Genomic DNA, 24,595 nt, shown 5'->3' on the forward strand with positions numbered 1-24,595 from the left:
CATCGAAATTGAAAGAGATGCAAGTTAACACATGAACAATAAAACCCCCTAGCATTTTATCAACATACTTTGAGTGCTGTCAACCAGCTTGTTTGAAATTTAAAGGACAAAGATTAATCAGTTTCAGGAATTTTTGGTTCTACCTAAAATAAAGAGGGATGAAATCTAATCTGAAGTTCATTTCCAGGCTTATGTTTCAGAATAACCATACCTACAGTTAAAAACCCCACCTAAAAGTGAGTATTTTAAAATATCTAAAGTTTTATTTGCCTTGGAAGGGGGCAGGGGGGAAAAACAATAAATAAAATTATTCATGCCAGCATGGTATACACAGCCATATTTATTAGTTCACGTCCAATTACATAAAGAAAAAGCTGAAGACATATACAAGTGCTGCTTTAAAATAAAGACAGACTACTGTTTTCTCCAACAGTTTTATTTCAAAAAGTACACAAGTCTGTCATGGAATTATAGCATTTTAAAATTTTGGATTTAGTTTTTTTTACAAATTCACTCACAATACCTGTATTTTAAAATACCATTCCCCCAAAAGTGTGAATATAAAAACCTCATACTGAAATTCATATCAATGTTCAAAGTCCATGCTTTGTGCATGAGAAATGTAATGTAACATTGTAACATTTTGGATCCCAGGAAGTTGTTATTGCTCTGATTTCAGCTGAGCTATGCCTCAGTGCTAGGGGATTATCCAATAAAGGGCCCCAAAAAGCACCTATCAAGTGTATAAAACAAGGTTTAAGTGACACAAATAGCATAATATCTTTAGACTGAACAAAGACCTAGAGTGATCCAGAATATATACACTGCTCAGAACAAAACTAAAAGCTTGTCATGGAAACCAGTAATATACAATATTCAGCATTACATAAAAACTTGCAATTCAGAAGTCTTACTTGCACTATTAAACAGGAAGCATACATCTAATATGAATGAGACTACCAAGAGCTGAGAAAGACGTATGCATTGTACATTTCTTTCAAAAGCCATGTTTTACCCCTCCAACAAGGCATTTCTGTGCACCACAGTTTTGGAAGAAGTATTTGTTCTTAGGGAAGGAAGTTTCACACAAGTATTTTTAAATACCCACTGCAGAAAGTTGATGAAAACCCTTGTAATGTATGGACAAGTGTTACGTAACCTCTACAGTATTACAAGTCTAACACTTTATTCACACCATGCTAAAATTGAGGGGTTTCTTTCTATATATAGTAGTCCTCAACAGGCAAGTTTACAGTCATGACATTAACTAGAGGTTTCTTGAGCTCACTTGGAGTATTTACACAATGGTACCACCCTCCCTCCCCTTTCCCCCCCCTTTTTTTTTTTAACAAAATGAGATTTTAAAAATGCCACCTCCTAACTGGTATATCAGCTGCCATTACTTCCTAAAACTGTTCTGTCAGCAGAGCTCTGTCACATCAGACACCTCACATGTTTAACCAGTTCATCTCCCACACAGCTAGAAATTATTGTTAAAATACAGTAGCTGCTTTTGAGAATCATAATCCAGTGTAAGTGAACAATCTAGCGACAAAAGAAATAACTTATAGTAGCAGTATTATGTTTTCATAGTAGTGTTGCATCCACCCAAAAAGGCATGATGATAGCAACTTGAGGCAGAGTTTACCCCAAGTCAGAGGTTCTATATTTCAGATAAGGACTGTGTCAGATTCCATTTCTTTCATTTTTCCATGCAATTACATAAATAGACAGACACTGTCAAGGCTGCTAAGCCTAACAGCCAGGCTCTGAGGGCACATCAGGCTGTCCTTCTGCCCATTTATTATTTTGCACAAGCTGACAGAGCATCAAGCATGTGTAAACTCTGCTCCGTGTGCTTTACTGAGACAGGTTTCTGAGTTTGAGTGTTCTAGGGCTTACCTGACTGTAAGTTACAGGGTCTCAGGCCAAACCAAAACCAAACCAAACCAAAAAATTAATTTAAAAAAACACATAGGTCCACAGATGGCTTAGAACCAAATGTAGTAGGTTTGCTGCCTGGTTCCTTAGGTTTATAGCTCTCTCTCAGTCTGTGATTCACTTTAGTCTTGCACTCAACTTGTATTTGTAGTAACTATACCCTTTTCATTAAGAAAGGCCTTAGTTTCAAGGTAAACAATCAGTGTATGATTAACATCTTGGAAGTCTCTTCTATCACAATAATTGGATGCAAAAACATGTCTCCTCATCTATAGTTCTTCAGAAGCTATGTTTGGCACATTTACTAAGTCTATTATTTACCACATAAATGAAAGTCAATTATCTCTCTCATTGGTACAAGAACTGAAGAGCTTACAGGAACACAAACATTTGAATCATAATTAGCAATTGAAGGACTTAAGTGACATTTTGAAATACAGAACAATACAGAGAGAGACACTGAAGTTCACATCCAAAAATAGGCATGAAGAGGTATAAATAGTACATAAGAATCAAGAAATCAGATCACAGTGTCATGTTTTAAGAACTGTACCATCATCTAAGCACCTGTTCATACAGTATGTTTAGGCACCAGAAATTTAATAAAAACTGAAGTTACAATCAGGCAAATTTTATTGACAAGGCACACATGAAAGATAAAAAATCTGATCTCTATCAGTATCAGCTTACAATCTAAAAAAGTCCCAAATGTGTAAAACTAACTCTATATTACTTAATAGCCATTCAAGTTTCTAAATTCAGTACGAAGGGTATGTTAAAATCATGAAATTGTTTGAGTTGTAAGGAGCTTAAAGATGACCTTGTACCAACCACTGCCATGGGCAGGGAAATTTCTTTACATTAATAGTGCCAGCCAAAAATTGTGCACCTATTTACAGATAGGACAAACATTTAGTAGTAAGCCAAAGAATTAATCACAGATTTATAGGCAGCTACAGATAAGCAGATACTAAACCTAGAAGTCTGGGTTAATGCTTTCTCTCACTGTTGCTACATACAAATAATACTAACATCTTTCAACAGCTATTCAGATATTTCCTTCATCAACATCAGTGCACATACTGTAATGAATTTACAGTTTCCCAAAATACCTTGCAGTTCAACATCCCTAGCTAGAGTCAGCTAAAAGAACTCTCTCCCATCTGCTCCCCAGCACAAGACAAAGAAGGTAGAAAACAGGAAGAAAGGAAGAATTCACAGATTCAAACTGTACAGAGTTTTAAATGGAGCTTTTGCAGGTATGTAACAACAGTCATTAGAAGCTACCAGAAGTCCTTAAATACATGTGAAAGTAAGACAAGGAATTGTTGTGTTTCTCCTGTATTGCTTTAAGTTTGCAAAATTGGGAAGAAGCGTTTTCAATCTTGCAACATGAGATTTGTATCAACAATTCTATTTTTTTGATAAAATTGTTATTGTTTTCTCTCAGTTACATGAAACGCTTGCCCTCCACAGTCTGAACATTGGTTCAGAATATTTAGGGCTGTTAAAGAGGCAAGAAAAAATGAGCTTTGAACTCCTTGCAAATTCATACAGCCAGACATTAGCATCTTGAACAAGGACTGACTACTGCTTAGGGGCATACAAGAAAAGTTGTTTCCACAGTGGCTAGAGCAAGAGGACAGACATCAAATACCAGTTACTTAAAACAGGTTTCATCAAATCCCCATAGAGCTTCTAGGAAATTGCTTTGGAAAAAAAACTATGAGCACTGCCATAGTACCTAACCAGGCATTGGAAAATGCAAGGTACAACTAATTCAAGACCTGTGTAAAGATACTGTCACAGTAAGAATGAGTTAATGTAACAGTTGGGCTATAGATTTTAGAGCTTAGATACCTCTACCAACAATTTGATAGGACCTCCTGCATCAGATAACATAAATATTAAGTTATCTGACAGGACCAGAACGAATTATTAAAAAATATTGTGTTTCAAAGAACTTGCAAGGTTTTCTGTCACACTTCCACTCATTGCCCTTTTAAATTTAGAACAGATTAATTAAATTAATTTAATCAATCAAATGACTGTCTGCCCCTGACAAATAAGAGCTCCAGTACTCCAAACAAACATCACCAGGTTGAAGAACCACATAAATACTCAATTTGAACAGAATTCAAAGTCATCCTTGGTATTTCAGCCCCCTGCAACTATACCAGACAGTGGCCAAGTTAAAATATTTCTGTTATTCCACAACTGAGAATAAAGTCTCAGGAACTCTGAGAAACTTCATGGTCTACACATGAAATGCTTTTGCTACTTCTCACCTGTGTCTCACTGTTACACATTCAGAACTGTACATTAGCTGACAGTGTCAGAACCTCCTCAGCAACCTACCAGAGGTCCAAATACCTTCAGTGTCCGATATTTATTTATGAACTTCAACATTTTTAGCAAATAGTTCAACTATCATATCCAAATAAATTTAAAATTAAACATGAGAATTGGTGGCTTTTCAAACTCACTTGTATACTTTCTTCAAGGAAAATTTCATGCCAGTGTTTAAATGAGGGATGGAACACAGTATTTTTCTCTAATACTTACAATGAACACTTTAAAAAAAACAGCTTTTAAATTAATAATATTTTATACTATCGACCCATCTTTGCTTTGTGCTGGAATCATCACAGGAACAGCTCCCATTCTACTTAAATTAGGTGCAGCTACCTTTGAAGGTGCAAAGGCTGGGGTTTGAGTAGGAGCACGTTCAAAGTCTTCACTTGGGACTTGGCTATATGGAGTTTTGGTATATCCTTCCATGTTGGAGGGAGACATTGAGCCCAGGGAAGAACGATTGCTGCCGATGTAGCTGCGAGCTGTAGAGCTGCGACTCTTTGGAGGTGGAACATCTTCTCTGAAATGAACAAAACACCAAAAAAAAATCAGTTGCAGAACAAGAGTCACCATTACTTTAAAACAAATATTCAGGTTTGGTATTTTCAATTCCAATATAGTTAAAAATATCTTTATATCTTCCTTTAAAGTAACAAAAGCTCCCCAAACCCTCAATATTCATTGCCTCTAAAATGTTTGCTGAAATTAGACAAACCACAAAAAGTTCTCCAACAAGCCATTAGTGGTATAATAAGCTTTCCAGATTAAGACAGAAATCTCAACTGTTAAGTAACTTATTTGCAGAAATACACATTTAAAAGTTAATCTTCCAATAATACTGCTCAGAAACTAGAGACACATTGTTACCTGATATCATGATGTACTTCTTTCTCGTATTTCTTCTCTCTGTGCTTCTTACAAAAACAGAAGATGATAGAACACAGTACAGAGAGACCCAGCAGAGTTCCTATAATAGCTCCAGTAATTATACCAGCTGTATTTACGGCTAGAATAGACAAATAACAACACTGTTTGTTAAATGTCAGACCATTATAAGACCATTCTTTAAACATTAAGTCCAGTATGTTTCACGTGAGGCAAGTCAGTGATACTGAATCACTGAATCAGAGGGGGAGTGCCCAATCACATGCATTTAAAACAGTAAGACTTGAAGCGGCACCCACAAGTTACATAAGAGCATTGGGGCTTTTAACCATTTAAGAGTTTAGAGAAAAAGACTGTTCAGCTTTAATACAAGAACCCTGTGTGACTATTGCACAGCAAACACTTACGAGGGGTGACATTCAGCTCAACAGAACATTCATCTGTGCCAACTCTGTTTGTGGCCACACAGCTGTATGTACCAGAATACTCTCGAGAGGCGTTCTTCAGAAGAAGTTCCCCTGTATTTTTATCTACAAACAACAGAAGGGAGAGGTTTACCATTTTCCTAAACATAATTCTATATATAATATCAAAAAATTACTAAACCAGCATATACATGAAATCTTAACTTAAAAAATGCCATATTAAAAAAACAGATTAAAACAGTTCTATCATGCTATTGTTTATAGAAGTCTTACTCCATCAGAAATTTATTCCACAGTATTTGACTTGCTCTATCTGCTGAACAAGTTAGATAGGGTCTAGATTCTATAGAACACACTCAGTGTCCCCAAAACTACAGTCACAAGCCCAAAACTAACATGGCTTTTGTGAGTTACAAGTCACTCTTGCACCATGTCCCACTCATTCTTGTCCAGCACTGATATTGCCAATTTCTCTTGTTGCTACCACTAGACAAATTTGGGATGTGGAGAAAGAAGGGGCATAAAAACAGCAGCCTAAAGTCTTGAGTGGTACAGAGAACATTAATGACCAACAGATTCACTGGCAAAACAATGAATAAGAGACATCAAATAGGAGACCAGGAGTCAAGTCCAAAATGAAGACCAGTATTAGGTTCTTCCTTTGTAGATGATTTTCAGGGATCTGTGTTTTAAGATATTACATACTCTAATAGAATGCAGAAGCTTACAAAAAAATGGAGATTTTTTTGCTTGTTTTAAATCATATTGAAGCCACATCTGAATTCCCTATGACCACTTAAGCACAAAAGCAAAACCATCAGCAAGCAGGAGAACTAACAACATCTGGGCACAGGTGAGCATGATACTGCAGCTCTTCATGATAAGAATCTCAACTTGAAGCTTGAAACATTTCCAAGCATGAATTAAAAACCAGAATCAACTCCAGCTTGTTTCAAAGCCAGTTTTGTTAGAGGGCAGAAGTGACATTTAATCTTGACAACTCTATAGTACTGCTAACCCAGAGATGCTTACAAGTCAGGATAAGCCAAAAATAATATTGCCATCTTTTTAATTATTTCAGAGTAATAAAAGAAATTTGACAGTACTCAGCACAGAAGTGGCAGGAAGATTCTGTGTGCCAGATATTCTCCTCCAGTCATAAGACAGAAGTGGGGATCCTTCTTGTGACACACATTTCAAGGTAACATCTTTTCCAATCTCCTGTGATCCTTCAATGGAACATTTAGTCCGTGCTGGCTTTACTAATAAACAAAACATCACTGAATTAATAACAGTCACAATCAAAATATTTCCTAGTTGTGTTCTAGCAGCCAGTCCATTTCTATGCACAGAAAGATTTTTCTACAAAATATGAATCAGGTGCAGAACTTCTAGAAATGCTTATTATTCTAAATATAATTCCCTTCATTTCCCAGAACAGAATTATGCCCATCCCTCCCAAGGCCTCAGTAATGACCATAATCACCACAGATTCAGTACAACACTGCCCAACAGAAGCTTTCATTTCAGACATTGAAAATAGGATGGAATAAGCACATAAAAAACATCACTGAAAATCTAAGAAAATAAATTATCTTACCAAGTACAGTCAACTGTATTTTCTTGCTTTGAACTCCAGGAGCCTTCTTCACTTTGCACTGATATGTGCCAGTGTCTGATGCTTTTAAATTCAGGATATCCAGTGAACCATCACCAGATCTGGGATCAAGGTTAGTAAACTGCATTCGCCCAGTCAAACCAGCATAATAATGATTATAAACCCTGTCTACAGCATACATAATTATCTATAAAAAAAAAAGAAATATGATTCAGAAATCCACTTAGTGTGCAAACATTTAAAACAACTTCATGTCTTTGAATTTTCAAGTTTCTTTCTATAGCTTTAACTCCAGAAATAAAACAGAGTGAGTCAAATATCTCCACCTTCAAAATACCACCACACACAGCATTATAGTGAATACTCCAACTAAACACCTGACCAAGTACCAATATGTCAGTATGGACTTCTGACTGAAAGAAAACTTCTTAGAATTGCTCCAATTTAAATCTGCAAAACCTGCTTACTAGTATGAATCATCTTACTTATAAGGCTTTCGAAGACAGGAAAGCATCAAGAACTAAAAGAGTTAATATATTTAAAATTAAGTCCTCACAAATCTATTTTCAATAAGGAAGATAATGCAGGTACAAAAGCAAAGTTTGCTTTTTGGAACTGAAGTGTATTTAATTTGGAAGTTCTTCATTAGAAGGCAAGTTTATAGTGAAAAATGTCTTAACATTTCATCCTTAATCCAGTATTTCAAAACTTCCACTAGATTTCATGTGACTGGTGCTTCAAAGCAATTTAAGATCACAATCATCCCAACCTGAAAAGGTGGAACTTAAAGAGTCAGTAAAAACCTCATACACTGACCTACTAAAACAACTGAATTAACACTGTACAACGAGAAGTCTCTACTTACTATTTGTTCCCTCTTTTGGTTATCTGCTGGTATCAATACCCACTCAATATCTAGTGGTCCTTCATCTTCCTCCGAGAGTTCAAAAGTACATGGCAACGTAACTTTCTCTCCTTGTGCTTTTTCAAACATTGACTGGTCAACCGAAGTTATAGTCAGGCTTCTTGTCAGACCTATAAAAATATAATTTTATGTTTTGAAAACAAGTGACATGCAGTTTTTCACTGTAAGTGCTCTATGACGTACTTTTCCTGTATAGAAATCATGCCATCAGTCACCTCTGAAGAGAGCCTGCACAGACCCTGTCACCCAACACAGTGCCCAGTCCTGTGATGCTCATTTGGAATTACACCCAACAGGCAGCTACATCTTTCAAGCCATACTTGTTGTTTTTTGGGGGGGTTTTTGCACAATTCACATCCCACACAATGCTAAGCTAAACATTTTCAGCAGCAGGTTTGAGTCACTATATAATCACCTTACCATATAACCACCTTACCACACCTCACTGTAAAATGAAAGTATGGAACAGCAATGAAGTCTGCCAGGACAGACAGAATTCTTGAGAAGTCCTGGGTTGGAAGTAACTTACTTTGCCTTTAGTCATAAGGTCTCCTCCATCTACAGGGAGATAGAAGGCAAATTAATCTTTTCCAAAAATCTCAATGAGTTTTTTGCATTTGTTTGTCTGTTCTGCTTGTCTTTCTCCTCTAAAAAGGCTGCATAATCCTTATCTGCATGCCTCTAGGCAAACATGCTTCCAAACAACAAATTTTCCTCAATTCAACCCTGAAAAAGAATTCATATAGTGACACAAAAAGAGCTACTCAAAAGGCCTACAGCAAGATTCCCTGTTTCACCACAAACACAGGCTTCCCTTATATCAAATGTACAGGCTTGCACATCACAGCCAGGATGTGGAAAGCATACCCTTTGCTCATGATGAAAATAAGTTTGGCACTGTTACATCCACTGTTTTGTCCACCTTGCTGGAAACCAAGCTCAGATTTTTGGTCAGTTTATGGTTGCTGGACACATACACACACACACAGATGTGACCACAGCCATGAGAGCTGCAAGGCCACCAGGAGGGTGGACAGCAGGAGGAAGATAGATGGCTCTGGTGCCTTTTACAGAGGTAAAGTAACAGCCTCAGATGAAAAAGTCTTTAAAATCATTTCACACAGTGCTTTTATGTTCTAACTTGCACTTCTCCATATAGTAGAGGAGCTCCAGTGAAGTAGAGGAGCTTCCTTCACTAGATCATTGAATATAGTGAGTTGGAAGGGACCCAACAGATATCCTTCTGCTTTTTTACAATTTTGCTCTCTACCAATGATTGCATTCTCTTCCTGATGACAAAGCAATGGGATCTTTAACAGCTATTTTAAAAAATCCTTCAGAAAGAGAAATAACTTGACAGACTACAGCCTTCAAGAAAAGCCTTCCACAGTAGTTGATTACTAACAAACTAGGTAGGGTTATTATGTTTCCTACCATTCATGGTATTACTTTTCATGACATTACCCTCTGTCTGGTGGAAGAAAAAAAAGATGCCAACCAAAAAAAATCCACATCAACTTGAGGTAGCAAAGAGATTTATGTGCAATGTCTCTTACCAACAATGTACACCTTTTCAAGGATAACTCTAATAGATTTGTCCTACCTCTTTTTTGACCCCAGTAAACCGATCTGAACAATTAATTCTCTGCTACTAGGCTGAATTAATATTGTTCTCTAAATAACAGTGATCTCCATGAATACCAGTTGACTTGTCACAATCCTATCCCCTCCTAAAGGATCTTTTCAGATTTTCAAACGAGCCATTCTAAACCTCTGAATAAGCAAAGACCACACCAGTACCACCTCTGTTTATGGGTAGATTTAAAGTACATTCATGTTTCCATAACACACAGTAACATTTACATCACTAATGTAAATTCCTGAACTATTTTTCCACACTCTTCTGTTTCCCTTTCCCCTATGGACTCGTTAGGGAACTTCAATACAATACTCTCAAGTTCATCTCCAAATTGCATCTTCAACGTTACTGTATTAAAGAAAAGGGATGTGAACTCAAGTGCAGTTTAAGTGACTGATAATGAAATACATTATGTTGTTACTGGCTTCCTTAAAAGCCTCAAATCTGTAACCTGGGAAATTAGAAGCTTTCATTCTAAGTAAATCACTGAAGCAGAGCTGCTGCTCTGTGGCAGCATCTCCAGTCACAGTCACTTTGCCATCTGAAGTTCCACAACAAAGGATCACAGCACACACATTTGATTTCCCCTCCCCACAAGACAGCCTGCTGAGAATTTCACAAATGGGACAATAATTCATGTAAGAGCAACATTCTGCCTTTTCACAGCAGATAGTGGGTATATAGAATTCATACTCTGAAGACAGTAGGACACATCCCTACTACTAAAAAGTTATCAACCCCTCTGATTTTCAGTTGGTACCTGCTGAAACACAACATGGCCAAAAAAATGAACAGATGAGTATCCATGTGCTGATTTTCTGGACTACTCTTCTAAACAAATGGGACTTCTATGATCAATGTTTTATTTCTCTCCCTCTCCAGCTGTTACTTGTTCATCTCTTTGACAATTTCAAAACAAATATAAAAGGAGAAATAACAGTCCAGTACAACCAGAAGTCCCCCAAGTACTCATTTGTACTGACATAGCTAATAAGCATTAAATTCTTCAACTATCCCTTGCCTCTCCGTTGCCATTGTGTGAGTAAAATTTCAAAGTGGACATTACACAGTTTCATGGCAAAACACTGAGGAAGTGGCAACTGGGAAGAAAAAATATGCTAAAAGCTGGAAGTACTACACTTCAGAGACACACTCCTAGGAAACTAGACTCCAGCAGTCCCACCTATCACTGCCTGGCAGCTTGGTCCAAGTGCTTTAAAAGCCAGGAACAGCAAATGTTTCAGTTTCTACTACAACACTCATTTCTCTGATCCAAACATATAAATCAATATAGTAATCACATGCCAAATAAAAGCAGAACCCAACAGCCTGAAGAACCTTGCCCAACATAGAAGATTGCCATAAAAATACTTTTAAAGTTTAATTTTTTGTTACTTTTGAAGACCAAGTAGTATTTTCATGCACACTGACTGCATGCAAACACGTCAATGGAAGCTAAAGCACACAATCCTCAGCACAACACCCAACAATCATTGCTGCATGAGAAGCTTCCAGCACACACTAGCTGCTAAGAGAGGTACTCAAACATCAGTCTGAGCCTTCTAATTATCAGAGCTTTTCCATAAATCTCAATTCCTTTCTTACTGCACATCTCCCAAAACCACTTTTTCATAATACCAGTGTTCCACAGTCTTTTCCTTACAGTAAGGCTGCAAACACAAACCTTTTTTCCACTTTTTTTTTTTTTTTTGGGTCAACATCAGCATGCAGAAGCAGCAAGCACCTCAATTAAGGTACATGTCAGAACTAGCTGGGCTTGGACTAAGCATTAGCAACACAAGGGAGGGGCAGGTAATACTAGTTGGAGATTCCCTTCTGCAGGGAAGACACACCATCTGCTGCCAGATATGCTAGAAAAGGAGGCTTGGCCAATTTGACATGTCACAGATTGTCAAGGGTCCTATGATCTTTATTATCATCACCAATAGTGCCTTTTTCTTCTCTTTTTTGTTCCTTTCCCACTTAATTATTACCTGCTATTAACAGAGACCTGGATGGGGCAAATCAAGTGTGGCTAGAAAACTCCAGGGGCAAAGAAGGACATGGGACCCCAGGCCCTCCTTGCTCTTTTCCTGTGGGGGGGTGAAAGGCTTGTAGAGACACATCCTTCAAGTTAAGAACTCCCCACAGGAATGGCACTGCAAGGAACACTTTAACTTTTATGGCCACAAGTACCCCTGAGAAACAAGGGCTGCTAAGCTAGAAATAGGATCCAGTCAAAGAAGTGGGATATGAACAATGTCATCAGAGCTGGTGAGGAGCCCTGTAAATGAGAGATCTGCCAGGGAATGGTTCCTGAACTTAGCAGTCAGGGAGGGAATAGAGACTGAGCCATGGAAGTACTTGGTCAGGCTGGTGGAAGGACGACATACCCTGGTGAGGATAAATCATGTTAAAAGGGAAGCCACCCAGAGCACCTGTACACAGAGCTGACACCAGAGTGAGGTGTGTGGGACAGCTTGCATGACTGGCACTTTGTCATCAGTGGACACAAGCTTTTAAACAAAGCCAGGAAGGGAAGAACAGCAGGTGACCTGCCCTCTACCTGCAGGAGTAGCTGGAACACAAAAAGCTGCTCTACAGGACAGACAACAGGCTGGCTAAGAGCTTGTGGGTCAGGGTTAGAGGGAACATCACAGTCAAAGTTTGTTACAAACCACATAGTCAGGATAAGAACCTGATGAAAACTATTTCAGCAGTTCCAGACAGTTTCTAAAAATGACAGAGACGGGTTACTACTTCACCTCTGTGACATCTACTAGAACGGTGACACAGCAGGAGACAAAATCTAAGAGGTTTCTGAAATATTTCAGAGGGAAACAGCACTAAATGAGTCAATCCCCATTTGATACTTCCTTGAGATTGCTTTCAAGGAAAAGACCCCAAGAACTTGTCAGGGATGGGATCAACAGCAGCCTTGGCCATGACCATTTGGCCATGAAAGAGTGACATTTAAAATCCTGAGAGGAGGAAGGCAAATCCAACACAGACCCTGCACTTCATATGAGCAGATTGATTTACCCAGTAGCTGGAGTTCTGTGGAATCTAGTTCTAAAAAGTAAAAGAGCTCAAGAAAACGGAGGAGTATTTAAGAACAATTACTAACCACACACAAGGAGTACATCCCAAACCCCAGCAAAATAAACAGATTAATCAGCAGCTTGTCCTAAGGAGGAAGAAGCAAGAACAGCCTATCAAGGGAAGAATACACAAATATTGCCCAGGCACGCAGCACGCCTGCAGGGAAGTCAAAACACAACTAAAGCTGAAAGCAGCATGGGACTCCAGTGCCACATGAAAACCTTCTACTATTACATGAGCAGTAAAGAATCAGAGAGAAAAATTGGACAGGTGATAGCTGATACAGAGAAGACCAAAGTATACTCAGAGTTGCTGCTGTTTGGAGCAGAAGGTTGGACGTGACCGAGTTCATGTCCTACACAAACAATTCTGCAACTGCATTAAAGATCTACGTGAAGCAAGCACTGTGACAGGACAACATTTTCCCCATTTTCCCCAAGATTTACCCCATCAGTTTCCACTCAAATCAGGGAGATTCTATTTATTTACATATGCTCCTCAAAACATAGGAGGATCCACTGTGGTATCCAACTGCTAGTACATGACAGGCAGACATTTCATCACAAGCTGAAGGAAGGTCTGTATTTGTTTTGGTTAGCATGGTTTAATGGATAAAATTTCAGACCCTTTTCAGACAACTTTTCTGGTTTAGACACAGATAAGTGACTCAAGTCATTCATCCTACTCAAAGTGCACCTGATCCAAATGACTGTATATTGTTTTCAAAGTATTTTGCAAGGAGAACATGTGCCATATTCAGCTGTATCAAACAAATGAATATTTGTGACTGGCTGAGAAAAGCACCCTTCCCTTGATGAAGAATAGTAAGTATTATCCCTTACAAAAGTTTGCATTAGAAGAAGTAAAAGGCCAATACACTATTTGGATTCTGAACATTCAGATTTAAGTTTCTTAAGGTGGAATGAAATACTCTTTTTCTGGGGAACTGACCCTAAAAAGCATTGCAAACTATATGTGTATGACTGAAGAAGCTTTTCATTTGATTTCTGAAGGGGTGCAAAGCCACAGCAAGTCTTTAGAAAAACTCCTTCCTTCTGAATATCTGAGCTTACTTTTAAGTATCACTCAAGTAGAACACAGTTTAGCAAACTACATTATTATTAAGAATAATCTAGGGAAAATTAAATATTTTATAGAATCTGATAGAAGTTGCTTTCTAGTATAAAAGAATCTTCAAAACAGAAAGCAGACAAAAAATTAAAATGGAGCAAAGCTTTCTTCATTCCAGCACAGACATAAGCAGAGCTGTGATATATACTAATAAATAACAGAAAGGAAATTACTCTATTAACTACTTGTGCATTTAGTGTTTTCTTATTTAATCGGGGCGCATTGAAATTCTGCATTGCTGGCTTACACAAATATAAGTGTGCATCTAAATTTGGCATGAATGTTTGTGGCATCAGATAGGGCAGTGCCACAGAAGGGTTATGTAACCTGGCAGAGACACTCCCTCCCTACATGGGGAACGGGACAGCCTCTACACAGAGTAAGAGTTGAGCTCAGAGATGCTGTTCTACTCAGCATCTGCATCCTGTGATCCAGGATGTGATCCACCTGCAACTGCATCTTCAGAGTGCTTTACTACCAAGCTTTCCAAAACCAGCCTCGTTTGCCAATACCTGACTGCAAAAAAAGCAGAGGCTCTAAATATAAAAATGCTTTTTCCTACAGAATGTGGCCTTGAGTAGCAAGCAAAGATCACAACCAGAAATGCACATTAGTGCTTTGAAAGCCATAAGCTATAAAATTCACTTGAGAGACTTCAGCTTAGACTTTTATTTGAAATGCAGATTAGAGATGTACCTGTGATCAAATCTTTTCACCAGGCAGATTTCAGTCTTAAAAGCTACCTCCCCAACAACCCCACTTGAATATGCCTCTTCTCCACAGTTCATCTCCCACTCTTCTCAGCTAGCTGTAATGCCTTCACAGAACAAAGCTGCCCAACTCTCCCCTTTCCCACCTTCACTCAAGACAGCTCTACAACATCTCATCTCAATCCTGCACTTCTGAACTCAGTCCCTGTAGGAGTGAGTGAGTCAAGTTTACACCCTTAGCAAGCAGGGAGTGTGCAGGGAGGAAGGTACACACGGAGGAGTGCCTGGCTGAGGAGACTCCCTGGTGTTTAGTGGCACAATCTAACACAAACAAAGTCTCCAAGGCTGATATCCCCACAAGCAGCCACCATCCCACACTCATCTCCTGCTTCCTCACAATGCCAAACATCAGCATTCTCAGCAGCCAAAGGGAATGCCTGCAAGGCAGGTTCCTGCTGATCAAGTAACTGGATTAAAAGCTGCCTTCACAAAGGAATAGAGGGGAACAAATATTTGGCAATACTTATTTTAGTGGTTTTTGCAGCACCCAGGAGCTAAGTCACACCAGCACAGCTGAGATGGCCAAAAAGCTGCAGTTATGCTGTTTTGCCACAAGTGAGAAACAAAACCACATCCCAAATCTATCAGTGAGACCCCTCCCCAAAAGGTAAAAAAAACCCAAAAAGTTTAAAAAGAAAGGTCCAGCTTCAGATTTGGATTCTCACTTTCTACATCTTACCTCCAAAAAGACCCAACACAGTTACAGCTTTCAGAAGCTTGGGCCCAAAACACCATGGAGCTTTGGTGAATCTAACTCGTCACATGTCATAAACTCTGCAACACAGAGACAGTCCCTAAACAGTATCCTTTAGCTTAGTAAACATTAGAGGAACAATGTCAATAAAAAGGTAGTTTAATAGAAGGATAAAAAAAATTAAGTCTTCTCTTCAGAAAGCAAATACAAAATAGACTTGGGGATTTTTGAGATGAGAATGTAACTCAAAATGTTATGTGACAGATTCCAACACACATATTAGTTCACTACACATCCTATTAATTTAGCCAGGTATCTAGGAATCAAAGAATATTCAGGCTTCACAGTAACCTCAATGGAGGCAAAACAAGCAAGAGATGAAGGACAGGAACAAGCAAGCAATTGGTCAGGAACCAAAAAAAGCTAGGTAATAATGCAGCAATAAATAAAACGAGAGAAGAAAAAGTCCCACAGCATTACTGCGTCTGAATCCACGTGTGCAAAGAGGTTTGGTTCTAGTACATTCCCATTTTAGAACTCCACAAAGAATTCAGTTTTTAGGATAATCCCATGCTGATAAAGGCAAATCACAAAGCCCTTCCTGACAAAGAAAGTACTGTCCCGCTAATAATATCAAGTGTTAAACAGTTACTATTTAACAAGCTCCACAGACCACATTTTTTCCATGCTTCACACCCTAAGTGTTATCATACAATGCAGTGATACAAATTTCAGAGATAAGCACAGTTCACTGTAGTGGTAAAAACACCCAAAAACACATTTTAGCAAAAGGAACAAAAAGAACAAGCCTACTTAAACCTAACATTTCCAAGGCTAGTGACACTACTGTACCAAGTATTCTTCTACTTAAACCTCAAAAAGGCCCAATGCAAAATGGTGAGAGAGAAGATAAAGACTTACCTTTCTACACTAGCCTAGGTCCACTAGGCAGAGCACTGGTTAATCCTCAAAGGCAGTAAAATTAAGACAAAAGATGCTCACACCTGCATTTCAGACTTCCCAGGTCAGTGCTCTCTAAACTGGAGTCACAGATCTTAGTGAAACTCTCCTACTGTGCAGAAAAGACACAGTTTATGGAGCCAGGGAAAGTAAAGGCAGCCCAGGAATAAAAGCACTCACCTAGGAGAGACTTGGCTCCACACAGCTTCCTCCTTCCTACTTTAGTCCCAAACTAAATATAAAAACAGTTCAGGAAACTACATCCACACAGCAATTTTTGTAGAAAAGAATTATAGAGTTTTACACACTTAATGTTAGTAGGGGCAAGATTTTAAAACCCTCTCTTGCACATTTCATCTCAGCTACCTCACCAATAGCTCAAAGAGGCTTAGTGCCCAAACTCCCAATTTTCAGAACACTTTTTCCACTGATGGTAAAGATACAAGATGGCAGATAAAAGACTTATTTGCATGAAGTAAGTTTTTCCCATAAGCTACAACAAGAAGGCTGATGAAACAGCAGGGCACTGAAAAAAAGCCCAAGCAAACAAAAAAAAAAAAAACCCAACAACAAACAAAAAATAAAACACAACAATAACAAAAACCCAAACAAGAAACAACACCAAAAAATGAAACACACCCCAAAAAAATTCCCCTACATATAAGAATAAGCCTGGGAAACTATCTACTATCCTGGATAGTCAACTCTGCTGCTGGGTCTCAAAACAGTGGGCTTGTATTTCCAGATTTTACTTCCTCTGAGCAGGGTGGGGGAGAAGCACCCCTCTTCTGAGGCTCATTTACTTGAATCCACAAATCCTCTGTCAAATCACACCAGTTAAAAAAAGGAAAAAAAAACTAGACAGGAAACTGACTATGCACATTTCTTCAAATGTGCATTCTTCAAAGACATTAAAAAAAAATCTCTATAATTCTGGATGTCTTCAGATTCTTAATGTTGTAGCATTAAATTAATAAATAGCTCCAATTCGTGTAGTGTGACATACCACTGCCCCAGTTTAAAAGGTACTGAACACTTAAGCTACAAGTTACACATTCTCCCAATCTAATAAAAAATTCTTAACTTAAAGGGTCATATAAACAAAACTACCAACAATCCCAACTCTGCAAACACACAGCATGAGCTTGATTTCACTTTCCACCACAGTTCACTGGGGTCAGCTGAAACAGCTATGCAACAATTAAAACTTAAAAACCACAGGCTAAAACCTGAATTATCTTTTTTTTTTTCCCTCTTCTCACAACTTCGTTTTTTCCTCAACACACCCTTTTGCCTTCAGATCCCCTCCAACATCCCCTTCTTTTGCAGCTGTCCTTGTGCTCCTTACTTGTTCAGCACATTCCTGAAGCTTTTGGGTTGCTAAACCCAAAGGCACCAGCTCGTCTCCTAGCAACTGCTGGCTGATGACCTTCCTGAGAGGGACGTGCTTATCAAGTGGAGAGAGGGGGCATTCAGATCTCCTTACTGAAGGGAAGGATAAGCTTTCGGGAGGCAAATGAAAGGGGGAGGGGACAGTGTAACACAAACTGGGACTAAGATTCATCTTGAGCAGAGGAGTAGTGTTTAGCCCAGTATCTCCAGAAGACCACAATGAGTTCCAAGTTTTCTGTGGTATCAGCTGGATGGACTTTGGGAGCAGCTGCACGAGGCTGCTCTGACACAAGGGAGGGGAGAAGGAATCCAGTGCCGTGGCTGGAAGGGACAAGAAGCACAGCAGACATGAAGCTACACATCAGATGTAACCACATCACATCTGTAATGGGGAGAGGTGTAATGTGACACTGCACTTTCAGAGTCACTTTCACTGTACTTTCAGACTGCACTTCAGAGTCTTTAAGGAACCATCTAGAAACAGTACTGAGAAGTGTAAAATGAAATGAAGGCCAACCTTCCAAAGACTTTCTTCAGTGAACACAAAAAATAAAAAGATCAGAGCCGAAATCCTGATATGACTCACAAAATCCTGCCCCCTCTCTCTCAAGTCTAGGCCAGCTGCACAGGTTGTTTTGCCTTTAGCTCTGCAAGTCACTTTCCCATTACAGAGGGATATTGGAGGCTTACACAGTCACTAAGCAATCAAGGCACATGATTCGATCTTTTTCCTGCCAATTTGATGGCATTTAAAAGGGAGCTGAATGAAGCAGCTCGCTGGCAGTGTGAATGCATTGGGCACATCTGTCAGTCGATGCATCAGGGAGTTCACAACAATCCAACACTTAACTAGCAGCCATATTATTTTCACTTGAGTAAAGAGGCTTTGGCTCTTCCGAGCTACTGAACACACAATGGTTTTTTCCCAGTACATGCAAGTTTTGCTTTAAGATTGACAACTACTTGATTCAGTAGCACAGAGTTGATTTTGGGGCTCTTTTCTTGTTACTGTTTCAGTTTTTTTAAATATAAAGGTGAAGCATCATAAAGTCAGAAAAACATCTTGTCTGCCCACTCTTGTTTCCCTCCCTGCCCCACTCCCACCATCTAACAGACTGAAAGGAATAAGCTCAAAGAATTAACCACAAAGTTAACTAATCATTTAAAAATGTAGGGAGACTAAAATATATATTTTTTTACATGCCTTAAAACTGAGATTAAATATTCTTTGTAGCTTATACTGTTAATATATCTAAAACGAAGAACTGAAGATGCAGGATAAGTGAATACAGGAAACTTCCTTATGCAAACTAATTCTGTACAAGTTCAAACAGTTGGGAATGTATCAAATCCTCATCTTTCCCTCCAACACACCAAATAGTTCTTGTTGACTAATCATTTTTCAGCGTACTAAGCATATAGGCTTTAGCTGTAGGGCATGAAAAACAAATCTGTTAAAAAAATGTAGCAGCAAGTGCAACTGCACAACTTGCAAGCATCAAGTACCTCAAATGCATCCTGACAGCAGCTAAAGGACATCAGAGCACCAGTGAATGGCTCCAGTGTAAAACAAATAAAGCTCCAAATCTTGCCTCTTTCTCAGGTTTTGTACACATGACCCAGTAAGTAGGTGACATTTAAGGAAATTAATAAATAAACAATAGCAATAATATATTCCACCCATGTGCATTTGAGGTTCCAGCTGACACCCCCTTGCTATAATTCAGACTTGATCTTGCTGAGTTGGATCAGGAAAATGAACAGGCAGAAAACTGACCTCACAAAAATTTATTCTTTTTATAACTTTAAACTCCCTGAACTAGCTCACTATGGAGCCAGATGAATGCCAGGTAGAACTTTCAATGGGGTGCAAAAATAATCTTCGAGGTTACATCTGGACATTTGACTGATTGCCTGATTAAGCCATGTAGTCTTACTCCTAGACTAAGCTCTTTCCAGGCCAAGGTTTTACAGGTACCTCCCTACTTTGGGAAAATACTCATCAAACAGAAGAAGTTTTCCTCCTAATGCTCTTCTGCCATCCTTCCTGTCACTCATTCCTGCCCTGCACCAGGGCAAATTGGTGGCAAAACACTTTTTCTTTCAAATCATGTGATTTAACCAGTTAAAAATTAAAGTTTTCAGCAAATGAGACCCATTTACAACTGCAGCAAAGGAAAGCACCAGCTAGGATGCAGGGGCTGCTTATATTGCAGCTGCTACTGAAACAGGTTTACACAGAACTGTGACTTCCTGCCACTTACTCCGTGGCAACTGGCCAAAGAGACTTTTCTCTGAGCCATCTCCTGAAAGGTGCATAGGAGTAAAAGAGGAATTCCCTAAAAAGGGAGGGGGAAAAAGAAAGAAACAGAAAAAAAGAAAGTGGAACTAAATTGCTGTAGTAGAGGGGGTGGGGACGCATACATTCTTCCAGTGAGCCACACAGTTGTTAAAATTTCTCCATATTTATTGTGTTTCACACAGTATCTAAAAGTTTCAAGAAATCTATCAGAATTTGCAACAAGACCAAATAGGATCCCTGTCATTAAAAACTTACAAGACATGCAAACAACAATTGATGAAATTGTTGTGGAAGCATGTTGAAACAATACCCAAAACCAAGCTTCCTAGTCTGTATAAATTTCTGCAGGCACTGTGGCAAAGGAGTTTTAATATGCTCCAACACTGAGGCAGATTTAAGGACATTCAAGATTACTTTCCTGAAGTGTGAATGGAATTATAGCAAAGCATACATGTGCTCATATAAAAACACGAGCACAAATATTTTTCGTAAAGCAGCAACAAAAGTTAAACCAGACACTCAGGAGGGGTAGTTTCACCTGTCTGTAAGTGGGCTTGGCTGTGCAAGAGGCAAGAACTGGAAGGGAAGACAGAGAAGCAGCTGAAGCTTGATGCAACACAGGGGGGCAGTCAGAGGAGACCAAAGTGATGAGTTATAATAATCTCTGCAGCAGCATTCTCAACACATAAAATACCTTCTGGGAAACACAGATTAGCCAAAGCAAAATCACTAATTCACGTGTCATGGTTGATGCCACAGCATTTGATTAACAGTTGATTAAGTAGTCTCTGGTTAAAGACTTTCATACTTCTTAAAACTCCAAGATCCAGGAAACAGGTCCCAAATTTCGGGTAACTTCTCACATCAATGAACACTTTAGAAGAACCTGAACCCTGCACCTTGTTCAATTACTGCCCAACAGATGGAGTGTCCCACGTTTAGCAATTAAAAGACTGGGAGTCATCATTAAACTCCTGTGGTAGTCACACTTCTAATTTAAGGTTCTGCAATATCCTATTGCATGCATAAAAACATGAACAAGCTTAAGTTCCTTATTATACTTATTTGGCAAAGTGTATTAACCACCTAATGCTGACTTACCATGCCTGCATTAGCTTCTACTCCTGCATGCACAATATTGGAATTACTTTTGCAAGTTTAACAACAGGACAATAACTACAGATTTTCCTAAGGTTTACCAGAACTTTTACCTTATTTAAAAGCTTATAATCCTATTAATAAAGGATCACACATTACAGAATTTCAACAGAGTACAAAATTACCTTACCACTGCAAACAAAAAAACAAAATGCACATAAAACCCATTACAAGAGTAGCAAGAAAAGATATCACTACAGACTAAAGAAGTTCCTACCCAATTATTTACCTTAACACTCTACTTAAACTCATCCTCAGTTGGGGCATCTATATGCACAGCCATTACTGTTTTGTAAAACCTTCCTCCAAAGGTTAAATGGGTCAGTATGCATGCAGTATCTTTTTTCAGCATGTCTTTGTATAGGCATAATGTGACTATGTTAACATTTTCAATTCTTGAAAATTTGTGTTCTGACATTACACATTTTCAGAAGCTTAAAAGCCGTAAATTATTTATTTGTTAAATTGGGATCACGAGTTCAGCACCTGTATTTATTCTCAGTCACTGAAAACCCCACACAAACATGAATTTGCACCAAATGGAATGAGATTACTTTCCCAACACTGTGTACCCAGGGAGACAGTGCCACACCACAAGATGTCAGGATCACCGAGCACAGCTGGGTGAGGAAGGAAGTGGGGATGTTCAGAGTGACAATGTTTCTCTTGCCAAGCCACCCTTAGGTGTGACAGAGCCCATCCTTCCTGGGGACAGCTGAGCATCTCCCTGCCCATGGGAGGTGGTGAATTCATTCCTTCTTCTGCTTTGCTTGTGTGCATGGATTTTGCTTTCCCCATTAAACTGTCTTCATCTCCACCCACAAGTTTTCTCATTTTTACCCTCCCAATTCAATTCTCTCCCTCATCTCAACACAAGGAGAACAAGTGACCATGTAGGTGGTCCTTAGTTTCTTACTAGGGTTAAACCCCAACCAGCACATAACTTCAGCACCTAGGCAATGCTTCACTGACAACAGCTCTCACTCAACTGCACAAAAAATAGCTTCCTCTAAGTTTGGTCCATATGGAGAACAGCAACTTACTGACATCTGCTCCTTCAGTGAAGGAAGCAATGTCTATCTGCAGCACAGACCCAGAAACTGTAACTCAGACTGATGGGGAAAAACACAGGCTAGCTCAGAGGACACATCAATTCCTACCACACACAGATTATTCAATCATTTCCTTCAGAGGACTGTGAAATATACATGTTTTAGAGTACAGTCACTCAAATAACTGCATGAAAGGGTAAGTGTTTTTTTATTAGGAATATTTCTTCATTTACAAAGTCAATTTCACACTGAGATCTGAAGACACCTGTATCCTTCAGCAGAACTAAAGAGTAAAATTCTGTTATGGATTGACATTTCCTCATACATTAATTATTCCTAATTTTTATAATCATAGCCTTTGATAACCTAGCAGCACATACAATTCTACTCACAATAAGTTCCTTTCAGTTTTTGTTACATGAAGCTTTTCAATATAAATCTTGATGACTAACCTTGCCAACTAAATACTAGTAACTCACAGCTCTTACACAGCACCCACCTTGTTTCTAACTCTGCTTCAGGAAACACATTTAATGCAGAACTACCTCGCTCCTTTCATTCAGGAGATCAGAGTTCACCATTCCATTACAGACACACAGTTTTGATCCCATGAGTAATTTCCCAAAACAGCAGTGACATCAACACAGGCATTAACATTTCAATAGGAAATAAAACCTGACCTCCTGACACAACTGATATACATTTTACTGTGAAGCTGAGCCTCCATGGGTGTTTTGTCACCTTTTATAATTTCATTTAAGTTTGGGTCAACTTTAGTGAAAACTTGCTTTTATTTTAGAGATATGTTTAGGAAACACCGATATGGCAGCCAAGTTCATTACAGGAACCCAATAACATCTAGGATTTGAGATGAAAAACATCTGCCTGCTTTTTAGCAGCCTAGGCACGTTTGATTTGGTATGTGTGGGTTCTGGGTATGGTTGATTGCTTTTTTTGTTTGAGACTATCTACTCCTTTGTTTTCTTTCATCACGAAAAACAAACGCGTTCAGGTCCATCCAATTCAACTCCTTTCCTCCCACCCTCAAATCCTCTCCCGTTTCCCCCGCAGGGCTCCATCGTGTCCATCGGGTTTGGACAACCGCGTTCCCGAGGGCTCTCCGGGAGCCACCCGGCCCCTTCCACCCCCTCAACAGCAGAGCCAGCCTGGATGCTGGAGGTGCTACACACGCTGGGCTGCGGTTTGAATGCAACACAGGGCGAATTTCTTTTTTTCTTTTTTTTTTTTTTTTCCTTCTTGCTCTTTCCACGTCGGTTTTCCCCGGCTCCGCCGCTCGGGCCGGGAGACACCGGGCGGGCACGGCGGCCGCACCGGAGGCTGCCCGGGAGGGCGGCGGGGGAAGGGGAGGGGGAGGCGGCAGATAAAGCTCGGCAGCCGCGCTGAGGGCGAACAAAGCCCAGGTCGGCTCCGCGGCGCGGCCCCACCGCCAGCGCCCGCCCGGGCACCGCACCCTGGGCTGAGGGCGGGCAGGGCAGAGGGGCTGGCGGGGACGGGGAATACACGGGCGATGGAGACCCGCAGCCGGCCGAGACCCGCACACGGCCGAGACCCGCACACACCGTCTCACACACACACAGGGCGGAGACCTCCTCACGCCCACACACACGGCAGGGACCCCACACACGCAGGGGCGGAGGTGCAGTGCGGCGCACCGCAGCCTCCGGGACGGACACCGTGCGGGCAGCAGCCCCCTCAGCCCCGCCGCGCTTCCTCCCAGCCCTACACAGCCGTCGCCTCCCGCCCTCCCCTCTTCTCCCTCCTTTTCCCTTCTCTTTCCCTCCCGTCGGACCCGTCCCGTCCCTTCCACCTGCGCCCACCTGCGGAGCAGAGCAGCACGAGGGACACGCCGAGCAGCGGCAGCGGCGGCTCCATGGCGCGGCGGGCACCCGGCGGCGGCTCCGTGCCCGGGCTGCGCCCCGCGCACCGCCCAGCAGGTGAATCAGCCCGGCCCGGCCCCGTCACTTCCGGCCGCTCCCCGCCCCGCCGCGGCTCCGCAGCGCCCGCCCCGCCCGCGGCACCTGCGCCCGCCAACGCCGGCCCGGGGCCGCCCGCAGCGCCGGCCCGCTGCGCCTCCGGGGCCCGCCGGGGCTGCCCCCGCTGCCCGCCCGGCCGGCAGCGCGGACGGGGCGAAACACGCGGTGCGAGCGGCGGGAGGCTGCCCGCGGTAGCCGGAGGGGTGCCCGCGGTAGCCGGAGGGGTGCCCGCCGTGCGGCGAGCAGCGCTCC

The 24,595-nt window shown here is 40.5% G+C and overlaps 1 protein-coding gene across 1 annotated transcript; it reads right to left on the reverse strand.

The window, feature by feature from the left end:
• Window positions 1-322: 322 nt before the first annotated feature.
• On the reverse strand, window positions 323-24,595 carry CXADR (CXADR cell adhesion molecule). Its single transcript, XM_054654916.2, has 7 exons — window positions 24,188-24,595; window positions 8,090-8,259; window positions 7,207-7,411; window positions 6,713-6,868; window positions 5,589-5,711; window positions 5,164-5,302; window positions 323-4,816 (listed from the first exon to the last, which is right to left on the reverse strand). Exons 1-7 carry the CDS (start codon window positions 24,240-24,242, stop codon window positions 4,549-4,551), a joined length of 1,116 nt encoding a protein of 371 aa, XP_054510891.1. The 5' UTR covers window positions 24,243-24,595; the 3' UTR covers window positions 323-4,548.

Source organism: Agelaius phoeniceus, chromosome 2 (assembly GCF_051311805.1).
Source record: "Agelaius phoeniceus isolate bAgePho1 chromosome 2, bAgePho1.hap1, whole genome shotgun sequence".
NCBI classification, from domain to species: Eukaryota; Metazoa; Chordata; class Aves; order Passeriformes; family Icteridae; genus Agelaius; species Agelaius phoeniceus.